The sequence below is a fragment of the Labrus mixtus genome, chromosome 3 (genome assembly GCF_963584025.1).
Source record: "Labrus mixtus chromosome 3, fLabMix1.1, whole genome shotgun sequence".
In the NCBI taxonomy this organism is placed as follows: domain Eukaryota; kingdom Metazoa; phylum Chordata; class Actinopteri; order Labriformes; family Labridae; genus Labrus; species Labrus mixtus.
Window position 1 is genome coordinate 33703804 of NC_083614.1, and position 17316 is coordinate 33721119.

Sequence of the window (17316 nt, forward strand, 5' to 3'; positions counted from 1 at the left end):
TTCACATCAGGAGAAGAGCTGGGGGGGTCGGGTTACTCTCCCAGCATGCTTTCCAGCTGACTAAAGGGGAAGATTTATGGAGCAGCTCCTAAAGGCCCCTGACTTTCTCTTCGACATGCTTTATGTAACAAAACAAGATCCAGAGGCTCAGAACAGAAACTGATCAATACATCTAAACACGTCTTTTAAACTTTCATATCTGAGTTCATGTCTTTAAAGTCACTTCATACAGAAATACAGTTATCTTACATATTACTTGGTTTGTAATTTATTACATTTAATGTTGTGTTTTTGTGAGTTACAGTTAGACGGTGACATCATTGTTGTTGTGAGTTTGTGCTCAAATCACAGCGTTGGATATCGCATAGCCATGCACAGCATCAGACGCTCGCTGTCCCCACCTCATCCATTAAATATTTACTTCTTTGCTCTGTAAGTTTCACTTTCCCCCAAGCACAAAGTCTGACATGTACTACTTTTGTATTGAAGATGGAGAAACAGAAGTGTGGTGCTTTGTGATCTACTAAACTGTAGCTTTTAATCACTATGACCCCGGAACATAAAAAAAACAGTTTAAAAAAAACTTAAGCCATAATCGAAATCATGTGGATGTGAGGTCAATCACACACACATTTTGTAGCACTGTGTGTATGTGTGTGTGTGTGTGTGTGTGTGTGTGTGTGTGTCTGCAGAGGCGCTGCTTGGGGCCCCAGGCCAGTAGGGGGGAGCCCTACAAACTTTAAACCACAGCATTGCCTCAAAATGTGCAAATTTTGCAACGACAGTAGGAAACCTCCCTAAGGGGGCCCCTTCTGACAGCACTCACTCTCTATGCCCTGCTAAGCGTTGCAGTATTATTCCTGTGAAAACCAAAATTTGTCAATGAAGGAAAATGAAGAGGAGTTATCAGGAAAATAATAATGAACACTGGTTGGAGGGGCCCCGATGAATTTCTGCCTAGGGCCCCAACAGACCCTAGAATGGCCCCTATGCGTTTGTGTGTGTTTATGTGTGTGTGTGTGTGTGTGCTTGAGTTCTCTTCTGTGTGTGTGTAGGTTTATGTGTTGTGTGCGTGTTGTGCAGATTTCGATCTTTGTGTTTCTGCTCTTAAATGTTGTTTTTTCTTTTTTTCCTCTTCTATGATATTGTTGCGATTTTTGTTTTTCAGTGAAAGTGAAGCACATTGTGTTTCCCTGTGTCTGAAATGTGCAGCATAAATAAAGAAGAAATGTTTATACTATTATAATATATAATCTGCATATAACATGTGCACTAGATGTGACAGACACATAAATTGAATTTGAAATATAAAGCTTCCATTATCATTAATTTATTCAAAGAACTTTCACAACCGTTTTGAATCCAAATTATAAAAAAGGAGTTGAATCCTCTGTAGGAAGTGAAACAACAAAACAAAGTTACACTCATCCCGAGAGGCAGAAGAAGACACCATGATGAGGAGTTGTGTCTGTTTAAATACTAGAAAGTTAGATTATGTTCAGGATTGATGCCCCTATAATTAAAGATGGCAACACCTCCTACCCCCCAGCCGAGCCATTTACCGACACACGGGCAGAGGCAGCGCCCCGCCATGTGTTCTCGAATAATTAGGGAGAAGTCTGCCCCGCGTCCTGTTAGGTTTCTGATTTATTCAGACAGCCTGGCACATGGGCCACTCCTCTGGATACCAAGAAAACATTTACCTCCTTAACTGGGAAGGGGTCACAGTCATCTCAGGCTAAAGTTTCTGAACTCAATCGTATTGATTACACATTTCAACACATGCTGCCCCCCCACCCCCCCACCCCCTCACCCCACCCCACCCCACCACCCTGCTCCTCACAGGTTCAAAGGATAAGCCCACCCCCATCATGATGGCAAACATCACTATGAGCTCATAGAAGCTCAGTGGAAAACATGTTGAGAAGTTGTTCTGAGACCGATATTTCTTTTTTTTGATGCATTTTTTTATTTCAGAAAAAAGAGAAAGAAAAGAAAATACAAAAACAGCATTGGACAAAAAAAAAAAGACTGATACCGAGATTTCTAAAGTCAAATAATTCAATTATCTGGAGCTGTTTGAAAGTTAACAAACGAGCGTCATCCAGGACTCTGACTATGTTGTTGACCGTTAATTGCTCGCCAGCGAGGCCCGTCTTCACGTTGACCTCAAATGAATCAGAACTTTAATTATGGCCAGTTGACAGTTTGAAGAGCGGTGAGAGGAGGAGGAGGGGTTTTTACAACACGGACAGGGAGGAGTTCCTCATGTGGACATACTGTAGGGGGTCCGATCACCAGCATGCACCCCCCCCCCCACAACCCCGCCCGGGTCCTGAGAGGTTGATCAAAATGCCAAATGTTACAGTGCACCGCGGCAGAGTGCTATACCGAGCCCGTCCTGCTGCACAAGACACCGTCCTGCATGAGAAACTGAATCTTTCATGCAATACGGTTTAAATAAAGACACACAGATGAATGAATAAAAGAGCTGCGTCTTCTGATACATTCAAAGAATAATCCTTAAAACACACACGACCTCTCATTCTAAATCTGCTACAAGCAACAGCAGCCTCTATCTAAATCATTACGGCAATGCAACAATCCTGGATGTGTGAATTATTTGAGTGCGTGTGGGCGCACTTGTCTTGTCGGGCACTTGTCGAGGTTGTGTGTGTGTGTGTGTATGTGTGTGCATGACAAATGGTGACGGATATAAATAGAAGGGAAGAGAAAGAAAGCAACAGACAGTGAGACAGACAGAGGTCCACCTGTTTGACACAGAGAGCCTGAGAAAGTGCAGAAGGAATGAGCAGAATGCCTGTGTGTATGTGTATGTGTGTGTGTGTGTGTGTGTGTGTGTGTGTGTGTGTGTGTGTGTGTGTGTGTGTGCGTGCATTACAGGTTGAGGTCCACACAGTTCAAATGTGTGTGTTATCCAACTGATAATACTATGGGAGCTCTGGGGAATGGCATCCAGAGAACGGTATGTAGAAAAGCAGCTGATGAGATGATCACACACACACAAACACACAAACTATTAAAATCATTTGACCAATAAAAAGTTCTCGGATAGATCAACACACACACACACACACACACACACACACACACACACACACACACACACACACACACACACACACACACACACACACACACACACACACACACACACACACACACACACACACACACACACACACACACACACACACACACACACACACACACACACACACACACACAGACGATAGATATAGAGTTATAGCTCCAGTATACACAAGGCTGAGCTAATGTGTAATATGTGTGTGTGTGTGTCTGTGTGTGTGCGCGGTGGGTACATATGTGGGAGTGACACAGTGAGACGGGAGCGCACGACAAGCGGCTGCAGTGAGAAGGAAAAGTGGGAGAAACTGGAGCAAGTGTGAACCAGAGAGTGATGCAAATAAACAAACAAAAATAAACAAACGCGCGTTGTGCCAAGATGAAGCCAAAAAAGGAAAGCGTGGACATGAGAGACAAACTCCTCTGAAGTTTTTGTGTGTCATGAAATTCTTTAGGCTATTACTTCTTCCTGGACGTTAACCTGAGGATACAAAGTCTTCAACTCAATAAATGACTGGCTGTTTTGAGTGCATTAAGTGCCTTCACAATGACATTAATGGCAAAATTGAAGTGCATGATGGGTACCCTAGGGTGCACTCATAGCCGTCCAAAAGTTGAGCGTGGAGGAGACACTCAGAAGGCTTTTTAATTTGCAACAGCAGGATTGAAATAACAGGTTTGTTAGATCCAGATGTTTCAGCTGGTAGAACATGTGTCTGTCTCTATGCACTCTGTTATCAGTGTCTGACAGGTGACAGGATAGCAAAAGTACTCAGCTTGGCTAGTTATCAATTACTCCTCAGATTTGTGCATGTATACCAAATCCTTGTTTTTTCCATGTTCTCATACATCAGTGTTTGCAGGGGGGGGCTGGAGAAAGGGGAAAATGTCAGTGAGAGCAGGACCTCGATGCAGAGAAGCACATATGATTTATGGGTGAAATAAATAGGATCACTGTTGGCACGGTAACAGGATCCATGGAAGAGGGGGGGTGAGGAGGAGGAATCTTTGGTGGTGGTAATGGGCTCCATGGTATCTTTGGATGGGATGGGGGTAAGGGGGGGGGGGGGGGGGGGGGGTGTTGGCAAGCTGATGCTGAGAGAGCAAAGGTGGCAGCACAGCAACTGTGAGAGAGCCCAATACTACAGCACTGTGTGTGTGTGTGTGTGTGTGTGTGTGTGTGATACATCCACTTTATTATACAAAAAGTGGCAGAGAGGCTGTAGTCAGTCTGAAAACAGTCTTACATTTTAAAAATAATAATATTAATGGGTCTTCATTAGTGAAAGCATGTTGCTTCAGGTACCTCTGAGAAGACAAACTTTAAGTTTTACATCCATTAGATTGAATCCGTACGAGAAAGAAAACCAGAGACAGAGTTTAAGAACTCATATCGAAGCAACAAAGATCTCATCCTCTCTCTTAAAAGATAAAGTTACAAATAAAAATGTATGTTTACTTCGACGAAACAGCAACATGAACTAAAGAGCGGAGAAGGACATACTGGAGAAAAAAAAAATAATGCAGCAGTTTAATAACCTGCACAGAGATCGTATGGGTGGCATGCAGACAGTCTATAGTCGTGCAGCGATCACAGGGAACCACCGCCCGCCCCTCGCTCAAGGTGAGTTCTCCTGTTTACTTATGATTGACGTTGACCAGAGATATTTGCCTACCGGGACTCTGATACAGCCATCACAGCCTCTTTCATCTATTCAATCAATCGATCAAACTACCAGATCACTTCTGATGAGGACCTTTTTGTACCTTTAAGTCATACATACTCCAAAAAATAAAATATAGCACAGGATTAAAATACTAGAATTCCCCTTCAACATGTCGATGTTCATGGCTCATTAGCACTTTATAATGTTAATTTTCAGTAAGTGATTTACAAAATTCATGACATTGGAGCTCAGACCTACGACGGAGGATTAGGGCCAAAATATAAATATATGTATATATATATATATATATATATTTTTTTTTTTTTTTTTTAAATTTCAAGATTAAAGTCGTAAATTTACGAGAATAAAGTTATATATTTATGAGATTAAAGTCGTAAATTAACGAGTTTGTCATTTGAGAACAGGATGCTGCTGCTCTTCTGATATAGACTAAAATAATGACTTTATTCTTTTAAGACTTTAAGAGTTCTACTTTCATCATTTTCGCGCAGGCTGGTCTCGAACCCGTTAATTTACGAGATTAAACTCTTAAATTTACGACTTTATTCTCGTTAATTTACTACTTTAATCCAGAAATAAAAAAATATAAAAAATTAACGCGGCCTTAATCCTCCGTCGTACAGACCAGGAATAAGATTATACAGAAAAATGGCTGAAGTCTGCAAAGTGATACACAGTACTGGGCTTAAAAAAAAAAAAAGTCAGGAGGCATATTAGTGGAGCAGCGGGGACAGCGTCAGAGAGAGGGAAGAGTCTGAGTGATGCTGGATGAGAGATGGAGAGGGAGAGAGAAAATAAGACCCAAAGTGAGATAGAGACCTACACAAGGCTTCTACAGGCCTGTCACAGGGGGGCTGGAAGGAGCTCGGCTCAGCACTCCTCTCCCCGTGGTCTGTCCGGTCCTGACATTTATCTGCTTTATTAGATTATCTGGGCTACATGGCTGTCTCTGAGATACACACATATAGATACATATACACACACACCTCTCGATTCATTACAGCCTTAACTGCTTACTTAGGTGTATGCCCTCTTTAAATTAAAGCACAGATAACGGAGCCCCCCTCCGCCCCCCCTCACACCCAGAGGAGAGGCTGCAGCCAGGCGAAATGAAGACACATGGTTTGTGAGTGTATTATCATGCATGTGTGAGTGGTCATAAGGTTTGCTTTTTAACGGGCTCATCTATAGGGACTCTGCTTCCCATCATTAGTAATTCAATTTGCTCTTTATTAGCAGCTCTTATCAGAGGCACAGACGGCTACATGCAGCTCTCCTCACTCCATCTTTCCTCCACCCTCCACCCCTGCCCCACCTGTCCCTGTGTCTCTGATTCTGAATCCACATTCAGGTTTCTCTAAATGACATGTGGAGAAATGATGATGAGGAGAAGAAAGAAGGTGATAGGATGTAGGAAGGATGAGAAAAGGACGCGTGAAGTTAAAGAATCAGAAAAAAAAAAAAGAGAAGCAGACTGATAGACACAGAACCATGGGGACGAATAAAGCCTAATGTTAATAGTGATGGCTTTTCTAATGTCTTCTGACTCCATTGAGTAGGGGAGATTACAGCGAGATTGGGCATGAGGCGTGTAGGGTACACGCAGAATGACCGAAGGGTTGGAGGGGCAAGAGGAAAGGGAAGGAGGGAGGAGGAGGGAGAAGGCGGCTGTAAAAACAATGATTGCTTTCCATCAGGTTAGGCCTATATTCTACAGTTCGTTAAAACAATCCAATTTGCAAAAGGATAATTATGCATTAGCTCCTTTTTATCTACTGGAGGGAGAGCAGTGCCAGGGCTTGATAGCGAGTGGCGCTGCCTGCCTCCACCCCTGCAAATTACCCGCTATCGGCACTTGTTCGCCATCACGGCTGAATTGGGCAATCAATTAACCCCCCCCCCCCTCCCCTTCTCCTCTTATAGTGTGCCTGTAAAGCCTCTCCACTGACAGCATGCAACACAAAGGCCTACACGCACTACATGGGTGGGAGCTGCTGCCCTCTAGTGGACATAACTGGAACAACCGCTGTCAGAGACGAAGCATCAGACACACTTACTTACTCAAATATCTTTGTCCCATTTCCCAAAATACAAACCGATTAAATGCAGGTTTTGAGTATGCGGTGTGAAGAAAATAATGCTTTTGAGTGTGCTACTGGTGGTATGAACTATTGTCCCATAAAAGGAAAACAGAATATTGAAACATAATTCCCAAATAAAATTAAATGAAAAATCTGAGGTTTTGAATTTTTTAAGCCTTGAATTTCATTTTTGAAAAATTCCCTTTTTTAAATCACACTTGCAGTGACGTTCCACATTTGCAGAACCAACTGCAATGCAATACTTTAAAAAATAGTGAGGATTAAAACGCTCTGGAAGAAAAACTGAGCAATGCTTAGCAACATATTTCACGTGTGTTTCTTACTTGTCCTTGATAAGGTTGGGGACAGCCGCCTCAACTTGTGTCGACCGAAAGACACGAGCTCTCTGGAGGGAGTCCTCCTCACTCCTGTGGGAGACCGGGCTGAGCTGTAGATCCTGCTCCGGGGGGAGATCTTTGATGCTGACGGGCTGTAGCCTTTCTCGGACCCTCCGCTACTGTACGGTCAAAGAACAGGGGGCCAAAGTTTTATATCACTGATACACCAGATGCTATGATTAAGCAAGTGATACTGATAAATCCCTATTTAATTCATGCCTACATAAACAACAGTCTGACATACTTTGCTGCCACCTTCTGGCCAAAAGACGTCACACAAAATACACTCAGAATAGTATCAAATCTAAGCAATATAAATGTATATTAAAATAAATACAGATCATGTTTCCATGTCTTACCTTGTGGCAGACTTCCTGATGATCTTCATCCTGCTGCGGAGCTTGAACCCACCGGGGGACGGTGTGAAGGAGGTACGCTGGGAGGGAGGAGAAACAAGCCCTCCTTTTATGCTTTTGCAGCTTTTGTCCGACGTCCAGTGGAACGCAGATTTACGACGGACCACTGATGTGCCTCCTTGCACTGCCGCAAAAGAACTCTGACCTCCCGCCTTCCAGCAGTACCGGCTGCTCGGCGAGGAGCCGGACGGGGAACCTGCGGTCCCCTTTTTGAACTTAGCGGAAGGAGCGGAGGGTGTTCTGACTTTCTTGGCGGCCTCTCTCTTCTCCAGAGCTTTGGGAGGAGTTGACTTTCTATATATTTTAGTTTGTGATCCCGCAGAGGAGGAGACCCATCTGTACTTGGAGGTCTTTGGGGCTACAGTGACTGGGCTTAGCTTTCGAGGTAGCTTCTTGTTGGGGGTTCTTTTACCAGTTGGGAGTAAGGGGGAGCTTCCAACAGCAACCCCGACTTTTGAGGTCGACGTCGGGGCGACGGTCACAGCTTTGGCTGCTGGTGAAGAAACAGAGCTAGCTTGTTTAGCCTCTGCTCCCTCCACGTTTCGATTCTTAACCCAAGTGAACTTTGACTTTTTTAAATAAGAAGCACTCACTTGGCTGTGGCTGGAGTGTGCTGCAGGTTTCACTGCCAGCTGTTTTGGTATTTGAGACGGGGCAGAGAGAGGTAGACCAGTATGACCAGTGGGGAGATTGGCTGGATTTTTTGTGGTATTAGAATGTTTTGACTCAGTGCTGGTTTTCTTTGATAGGGAAGGCTTTAGGGGGCTGCTATTCAAATCGGCGGAGGTCTTGGCTTTGGGGGAAGATGGCACCTCTGCAGAAACACTGACTTTCTTCTCTGGCAGACCTATACGTCTCTGTTCAGGCCCCTGCTGGAGAAGTGTTTGATGCTGGGGGTCTGTTGAGCCTGAACCTCCTTCTCCATCGTCGTGCTCTGACCCGGCTGCTTTGCTTTGAGTAAATGTGTTTTTCTTCTCTGTTGTAACTCCACTACTCCCTGCACTGCTCTCAACGTGTCCCTCTCTCCTGTGCTGAGAGACCGTTGATGACAAAACAGTCACTTTGGCAGCATCGCTTTCCTCTCCTCGGCTGTGGCTGGGCAGTGAAGTGCTGTTAGCTGCACTGGTGGAGACGGACTGATGACCAGAAGAGGAGGTAGAAGCTGAGGGAGGTCCAACAGACGTCTGAGGGGTTTTGTTTCTCAGCGAGTAGGTCTTCCTCCAACTTCCACGGCTCTGAGGATCGTACACTCCCCTCCCTCTAAAGCTCTGAGGATCATACACTCCCCTCCCTCTGGAGCTCTGAGGATCGTACACTCCCCTCCCTCTGGAGCTCTGAGGATGGATGACAGACGAGCTGTGACCTCTGCCTCTGGATAACGTTGAAGCTTCTGGGTGCCTCTGCTCAACTCTTGCATTCGGCGCGTCACCGTGGACACTCTTATGTGTATTGATGAGATCTGGAAATTAAAAAATATATATACTCAGTTGTACATTCACTTACAGAAAATAGAAAAAACAAAGAAGCCAATCTGTGCAGCAAGTGATTAAGTAAACTTATGAATAGCAACAAATAGAGTACATGTCTACATTTCAAAATAAGATAAGATAGATACAATGCATGTTCCAACATCAAGACGACATGCATTCATCACATTAAGAATTCATGCATTCCAGCAGATTGGACTTCCTAAAAATGCAGTAAACAAACTCCAACTCAACCCAAACGCTGTGACCAGAGTGGTAACAGTTCACATTGAAGTCAAACTATTACGACTGCTCTACAAAGGACTAATGGTATGGCACGCAGGGTCCGAAATTAACTTTTTGACTCACCGGCCGAGGTGGCAAGTAGACGAAAAAATTCACTGGCCAAACATATTTTTTACCGGCCAAAATAAACAAACTGTCATTGTTAAAAACAACAACGAACGGGAGGGGCCGGTAGCCTGGTGGATAGTGCGCATGTCCTACGTACAGAGGCTGATCTCCTCCAAGCGGGCATCCCGGGTTCAAATCCAACCTGTGGCTCTTTTCCTGCATGTTTTTTTGACAAAAAACAATTTCTGGCTCTATCCACTGTCCTATCTCTAAATAAAGGCATAAAAAGCCCCCCCAGAAAACATTTGAATGAACAACAACATACAAACAGATTCAGAAAACAGATTCAGAAACAGATTCAGATTCAGAAAGCACAAAGAAATATTTTGAAATTGACAATAAAGTTGACTTTGACTTAGAGCAGACTGTTGCAGGAGTGTGTGAGTAGATGAGCAGCAGAGTTCTGGGTGTACTAAAGTGTATTGGATGATGAACCGTAGAGCAGACTGTTGCAGGAGTCCAGTCTGGAGATGATGAATGTGTGGGTGAGGGTCTCTGAGACCTTTTCTGAGACTTGTTGACTCTAAATTGTTGCTCTGGATGTCGAAGCATTGCAGTTATGCCATTTTAACATTTAGCACTACAGTTATGTTGTCATGACAACCGACAGGAGGGTAACCCATAGTTACCTGTGTAACCCGTAGTTACATGTGTAACCCGTAGTTACCTGTGTAACACGTAGTTACATGTGTAACCCGTAGTTACCTGTGTAACCCGTAGTTACCTGTGTAACCCGTAGTTACCTGTGTAACACGTAGTTACCTGTGTAACACATAGTTACCTGTGTAACACGTAGTTACCTGTGTAACACGTAGTTACCTGTGTAACCCGTAGTTACCTGTGTAACACGAGTTACCTGTGTAACCCATAGTTACCTGTGTAACCCGTAGTTACATGTGTAACCCGTAGTTACCTGTGTAACACGTAGTTACATGTGTAACCCGTAGTTACCTGTGTAACACGTAGTTACATGTGTAACCCGTAGTTACCTGTGTAACCCATAGTTACCTGTGTAACCCGTAGTTACATGTGTAACCCGTAGTTACCTGTGTAACACGTAGTTACATGTGTAACCCGTAGTTACCTGTGTAACACGTAGTTACATGTGTAACCCGTAGTTACCTGTGTAACCCGTAGTTACCTGTGTAACACGTAGTTACCTGTGTAACCCGTAGTTACCTGTGTAACACGTAGTTACCTGTGTAACACATAGTTACCTGTGTAACACGTAGTTACCTGTGTAACACGTAGTTACCTGTGTAACCCGTAGTTACCTGTGTAACACGAGTTACCTGTGTAACACGTAGTTACCTGTGTAACACATAGTTACCTGTGTAACACGTAGTTACCTGTGTAACACATAGTTCACGTAGTTACCTGTGTAACACATAGTTCACGTAGTTACATGTGTAACACGTAAAAATTGTGTTTTTGTGTCCCATACACATCTGTTACAGTACATTTAATTGAGAAGGCATTATGTTCTGTTTAATCAGTAACAAATTTAAGTCACAGATTCGATCATTTCATCAAATCAGGAAATTGAAAAATTGTAAAAGAAATTAAATATTTTCTGGCCTTTATTATTTCTTTAAATGTAATATTTGTCGGTGAGGTGCATTAAGTCACTATGGTGCCGTTCTCTGGAACAAACTGCCTGCTGACCTGAGGTCTGTCTATGTTTAGAGTGGTCTTAAAACATTGCTTTTCTCTCCTGTCTATGACTGTTTTGTCTTATGGTGTACGGTTGGAGTACGCTCCTCTGTATCTAGTAGGAACAGGTGCATGTGTGCATGTGTTATATAGGATGGTGCAGGGTTCTTTTATAAATGTGTTTACAGACAGTTTGACACTTTTTCTTTGTGCTTTCTGAATCTGTTTGTATGTTGTTGTTCATTCAAATGTTTTCTGGGGGGGCTTTTTATGCCTTTATTTAGAGATAGGACAGTGGATAGAGCCAGAAATTGTTTTTTGTCAAAAAAACATGCAGGAAAAGAGCCACAGGTTGGATTTGAACCCGGGATGCCCGCTTGGAGGAGATCAGCCTCTGTACGTAGGACATGCGCACTATCCACCAGGCTACCGGCCCCTCCCGTTCGTTGTTGTTTTTAACAATGACAGTTTGTTTATTTTTTTTGTCTTCTGTAAAGCAGATGACTCAGTGAACGTGCCCCCCAGCAGTGGAGAAGGCCCCGTCCCCCCAGGACCGATAGTGTGTGTCCTGCAGGGGAGGGAGCACAGGAGGTTTGCATCTGCAGACCTGAGAGTGCGGGTGGGAGTGTGCTGGTGGAGGAGGTCAGACAGGTAGGGGGAGACAGGTTGTGGAGGGCTTTATAGGTGATGATGAGGAGTTTGAAGATGATACGCTGCGGGATGGGGACCCAGTGGAGGTTATGGAGGACGGGGGTGATGTGGTCTCTGGTGCGGGAGACGAGCAGCGGAGTTCTGGATGTATTGAAGTTGAGTGTATTGGATGATGAACAGTGTATTCAAAAGTACACTCCGTTTATTGCACATTGCACATATTGCACAGTTCAAGTTTCCTTTTTCTTTAAATTTTATTTTATTTACCATTTTGTTTTGTACCTTTTGCACTATTTAGAATGTATTACTGTAAATATTATTTATCTTATTTTACCTTATTTTATTTTATCTTATCTTACCTTATTTTATTTTATCATACCTTATTTTATTTATCTTATTTTATCTATTTTACCTTATTTTATCTTATTTATCTTATTTTACCTTATTTTATTTTATCTTATTTTATTTATCTTATTTTATATTATTTTACCTTATTTTATTTTATCTTATTTTGGTTGTATTGCACCGTGGGACGGAGACAAACGCAATTTCGATTCCACTGCATGTCTGGCATATTTTGAAATTGACAATAAAGTTGACTTTGACTTAGAGCAGACTGTTGCAGGAGTGTGTGAGTAGATGAGCAGCAGAGTTCTGGGTGTACTAAAGTGTATTGGATGATGAACCGTAGAGCAGACTGTTGCAGGAGTCCAGTCTGGAGATGATGAATGTGTGGGTGAGGGTCTCTGAGACCTTTTCTGAGACTTGTTGACTCTAAATTGTTGCTCTGGATGTCGAAGCATTGCAGTTATGCCATTTTAACATTTAGCACTACAGTTATGTTGTCATGACAACCGACAGGAGGGTAACCCATAGTTACCTGTGTAACCCGTAGTTACCTGTGTAACCCGTAGTTACCTGTGTAACCCGTAGTTACCTGTGTAACACGTAGTTACATGTGTAACCCGTAGTTACCTGTGTAACACGTAGTTACATGTGTAACACGTAGTTACATGTGTAACCCGTAGTTACCTGTGTAACACGTAGTTACCTGTGTAACACGTAGTTACCTGTGTAACACGTAGTTACCTGCGTAACACGTAGTTACCTGTGTAACACATAGTTCACGTAGTTACATGTGTAAAACGTAGTTACATGTGTAACATGTAGTTACCTGTGTAACCCGTAGTTACCTGTGTAACACGAGTTACCTGTGTAACACGTAGTTACCTGTGTAACACGTAGTTACATGTGTAACACGTAATTACATGTGTAACACGTAGTTACATGTGTAACACGTAGTTACATGTGTAACACGTAATTACCTGTGTAACACATAGTTCACGTAGTTACATGTGTAACACGTAGTTACATGTGTAACACATAGTTCACGTAGTTTCCTGTGTAACACGTAGTTACCTGTGTAACACATAGTTCACGTAGTTTCCTGTGTAACACGTAGTTACCTGTGTAACACATAGTTCACGTAGTTTTCTGTGTAACACGTAGTTACCTGTGTAAGACATAGTTCACATAGTTACCTGTGTAACACGTAGTTACATGTGTAACACGTAATTACCTGTGTAACACATAGTTCACGTAGTTACATGTGTAACACGTAGTTACCTGTGTAACACATAGTTCACGTAGTTTCCTGTGTAACACGTAGTTACCTGTGTAACACATAGTTCACGTAGTTTCCTGTGTAACACGTAGTTACCTGTGTAACACATAGTTCACGTAGTTTTCTGTGTAACACGTAGTTACCTGTGTAAGACATAGTTCACATAGTTACCTGTGTAACCCGTAGTTACCTGTGTAACACGAGTTACCTGTGTAACACGTAGTTACCTGTGTAACACGTAGTTACCTGTGTAACACATAGTTCACATAGTTTCCTGTGTAACCCGTAGTTACCTGTGTAACCCGTAGTTACCTGCGTAACCCGTAGTTACCTGCGTAACACGTAGTTACCTGCGTAACACGTAGTTACCTGCGTAACACGTAGTTACCTGCGTAACACGTAGTTACCTGTGTAACCCGTAGTTACCTGTGTAACCCGTAGTTACCTGTGTAACACATAGTTCACATAGTTACCTGTGTAACCCGTAGTTACCTGTGTAACACGAGTTACCTGTGTAACACATAGTTCACATAGTTACCTGTGTAACCTGTAGTTACCTGTGTAACACATAGTTCACATAGTTACCTGTGTAACCCGTAGTTACCTGTGTAACACGAGTTACCTGTGTAACACATAGTTCACATAGTTACCTGTGTAACACGTAGTTACCTGTGTAACACGATTTACCTGTGTAACACGTAGTTACCTGTGTAACACATAGTTCACGTAGTTACATGTGTAACACGTAGTTACATGTGTAACCCGTAGTTACCTGTGTAACACGTAGTTACATGTGTAACACTAGTTACCTGTGTAACCCGTAGTTACCTGTGTAACACGTAGTTACCTGTGTAACCCGTAGTTACCTGTGTAACACATAGTTCACATAGTTACATGTGTAACACGTAGTTACCTGTGTAACACATAGTTCACGTAGTTACCTGTGTAACCCGTAGTTACCTGTGTAACACATAGTTCACATAGTTACCTGTGTAACCCGTAGTTACCTGTGTAACACGAGTTACCTGTGTAACACATAGTTCACATAGTTACCTGTGTAACACGTAGTTACCTGTGTAACACGAGTTACCTGTGTAACACGTAGTTACCTGTGTAACACATAATTCACGTAGTTACATGTGTAACCCGTAGTTACCTGTGTAACACGTAGTTACATGTGTAACACTAGTTACCTGTGTAACCCGTAGTTACCTGTGTAACACGTAGTTACATGTGTAACCCGTAGTTACCTGTGTAACACGTAGTTACATGTGTAACCCGTAGTTACCTGTGTAACACATAGTTCACATAGTTACATGTGTAACACGTAGTTACCTGTGTAACACATAGTTCACGTAGTGACATGTGTAACACGTAGTTACCTGTGTAACACGAGTTACCTGTAACTACGTGAACTATGTGTTACACAGGTAACTATGTGTTACATGTACACGTGTTACATTACTATGTAACACATAGTTCACATAGTTACCTGTGTAACCCGTAGTTACCTGTGTAACACGAGTTACCTGTGTAACCCGTAGTTACCTGTGTAACACATAGTTCACGTAGTTACATGTGTAACACGTAGTTACATGTGTAACCCGTAGTTACCTGTGTAACACGTAGTTACATGTGTAACACTAGTTACCTGTGTAACCCGTAGTTACCTGTGTAACACGTAGTTACATGTGTAACCCGTAGTTACCTGTGTAACCCGTAGTTACCTGTGTAACCCGTAGTTACCTGTGTAACACATAGTTCACATAGTTACATGTGTAACACGTAGTTACCTGTGTAACACATAGTTCACATAGTTACCTGTGTAACACGTAGTTACCTGTGTAACACGAGTTACCTGTGTAACACATAGTTCACATAGTTACCTGTGTAACCCGTAGTTACCTGTGTAACACGAGTTACCTGTGTAACACATAGTTCACATAGTTACCTGTGTAACACGTAGTTACCTGTGTAACATGAGTTACCTGTGTAACACGTAGTTACCTGTGTAACACATAATTCACGTAGTTACATGTGCATCACGTAGTTACCTGTGTAACACGTAGTTACCTGTGTAACCCGTAGTTACCCGTGTAACACATAGTCACACATAGTTCACGTAGTTACATGTGTAACCCGTAGTTACATGTGTAACCCGTAGTTACCTGTGTAACACGTAGTTACATGTGTAACACTAGTTACCTGTGTAACCCGTAGTTACCTGTGTAACACGTAGTTACATGTGTAACCCGTAGTTACCTGTGTAACACATAGTTCACATAGTTACATGTGTAACCCGTAGTTACCTGTGTAACACATAGTTCACATAGTTACATGTGTAACACGTAGTTACCTGTGTAACACATAGTTCACATAGTTACATGTGTAACCCGTAGTTACCTGTGTAACACGTAGTTCACATAGTTACATGTGTAACCCGTAGTTACCTGTGTAACACGTAGTTCACATAGTTACATGTGTAACCCGTAGTTACCTGTGTAACACATAGTTCACATAGTTACATGTGTAACACGTAGTTACCTGTGTAACACGTAGTTCACGTAGTGACAGGTAACTCGTGTTACACAGGTAACTACGGGTTACACAGGTAACTATGTGAACTATGTGTTACACAGGTAACTACGTGTTACATGTACACGTGTTACATTACTATGTAACACATAGTTCACATAGTTACCTGTGTAACCCGTAGTTACCTGTGTAACATGAGTTACCTGTGTAACACGTAGTTACCTGTGTAACACATAGTTCACGTAGTTACATGTGTATCACGTAGTTACCTGTGTAACACGTAGTTACCTGTGTAACACGTAGTTACATGTGTAACCCGTAGTTACCTGTGTAACACGTAGTTACACGTGTAACCCGTAGTTACATGTGTAACCCGTAGTTACCTGTGTAACACGTAGTTACCTGTGTAACACGTAGTTACATGTGTAACACGTAGTTACCTGTGTAACACATAGTTCACGTAGTTACATGTGTAACCCGTAGTTACCTGTGGAACACATAGTTCACGTAGTTACATGTGTAACACGTAGTTACCTGTGTAACACATAGTTCACGTAGTTACATGTGTAACACGTAGTTACCTGTGGAACACGTAGTTCACGTAGTTACATGTGTAACACGTAGTTACCTGTGTAACACATAGTTCACGTAGTTACATGTGTAACACGTAGTTACCTGTGTAACACGTAGTTACATGTGTAACCCGTAGTTACCTGTCTAACCCGTAGTTACATGTGTAACACGTAGTTACCTGTGTAACACGTCGTGTAACCTGTTGACAGCATTAACAACGACTTACTATGAAACACTTGAAATGTAAATTAACAGATTTTTGTGTCACTAAAGTCTCTCCATAATGAATATCTTATAAGAGACAAACGGAACCAGAGTCTGTTTGGTGTAACGTTAAATTGAGTTAAAGGTAAAAGCTAACGGTTAACGGCCGTATTTAAAAATATCAAAGAAAAAACGGACTTTCTCGGATTATAAGACGGAACAGGACAAACTGTTTCTACTCCGCTTCAAACAAAAGAACATGTCGACATTTAACAAGGACGACTTACTTTGTAGAAGTTCAATTTGTCTCTTCAGCGCTTCTCTCTCCTCCATGTTTATAACTGAACCGTTCCGTCATCAAATATGGACGAGAAAGAGGCCATTGCTGATGACGTACTTTGAAGGTCCAATCAAAACAGTCGTATCACTGACTACCTCTGTAATGTCTTCCAGGCTTCTGTAAGTGACCAATATGTAAAATATCTGATGCAATAAATCATAAAAT

The 17316-nt window shown here is 42.4% G+C and overlaps 2 protein-coding genes across 2 annotated transcripts in view; both read right to left on the minus strand.

The window, feature by feature from the left end:
* The window catches only part of zc3h3 (zinc finger CCCH-type containing 3), a 63956-nt gene extending 56579 nt beyond the window's left edge, over positions 1-7377 (minus strand). Inside the window, exon 1 of the mRNA XM_061034653.1 lies at positions 7222-7377. The gene's annotated coding sequence lies outside the window, so the exon portion shown is untranslated. The remainder of the gene's footprint in view (positions 1-7221) is intronic.
* On the minus strand, positions 7240-17215 carry LOC132971883 (serine-rich adhesin for platelets-like). The gene is made up of 3 exons (XM_061034652.1): positions 17099-17215; positions 7613-9150; positions 7240-7351 (listed from the first exon to the last, which is right to left on the minus strand). Exons 1-2 carry the CDS (start codon positions 17142-17144, stop codon positions 7631-7633), a joined length of 1566 nt encoding a protein of 521 aa, XP_060890635.1. The 5' UTR covers positions 17145-17215; the 3' UTR covers positions 7240-7351; positions 7613-7630.
* Between the last annotated feature and the right edge of the window lie 101 nt (positions 17216-17316).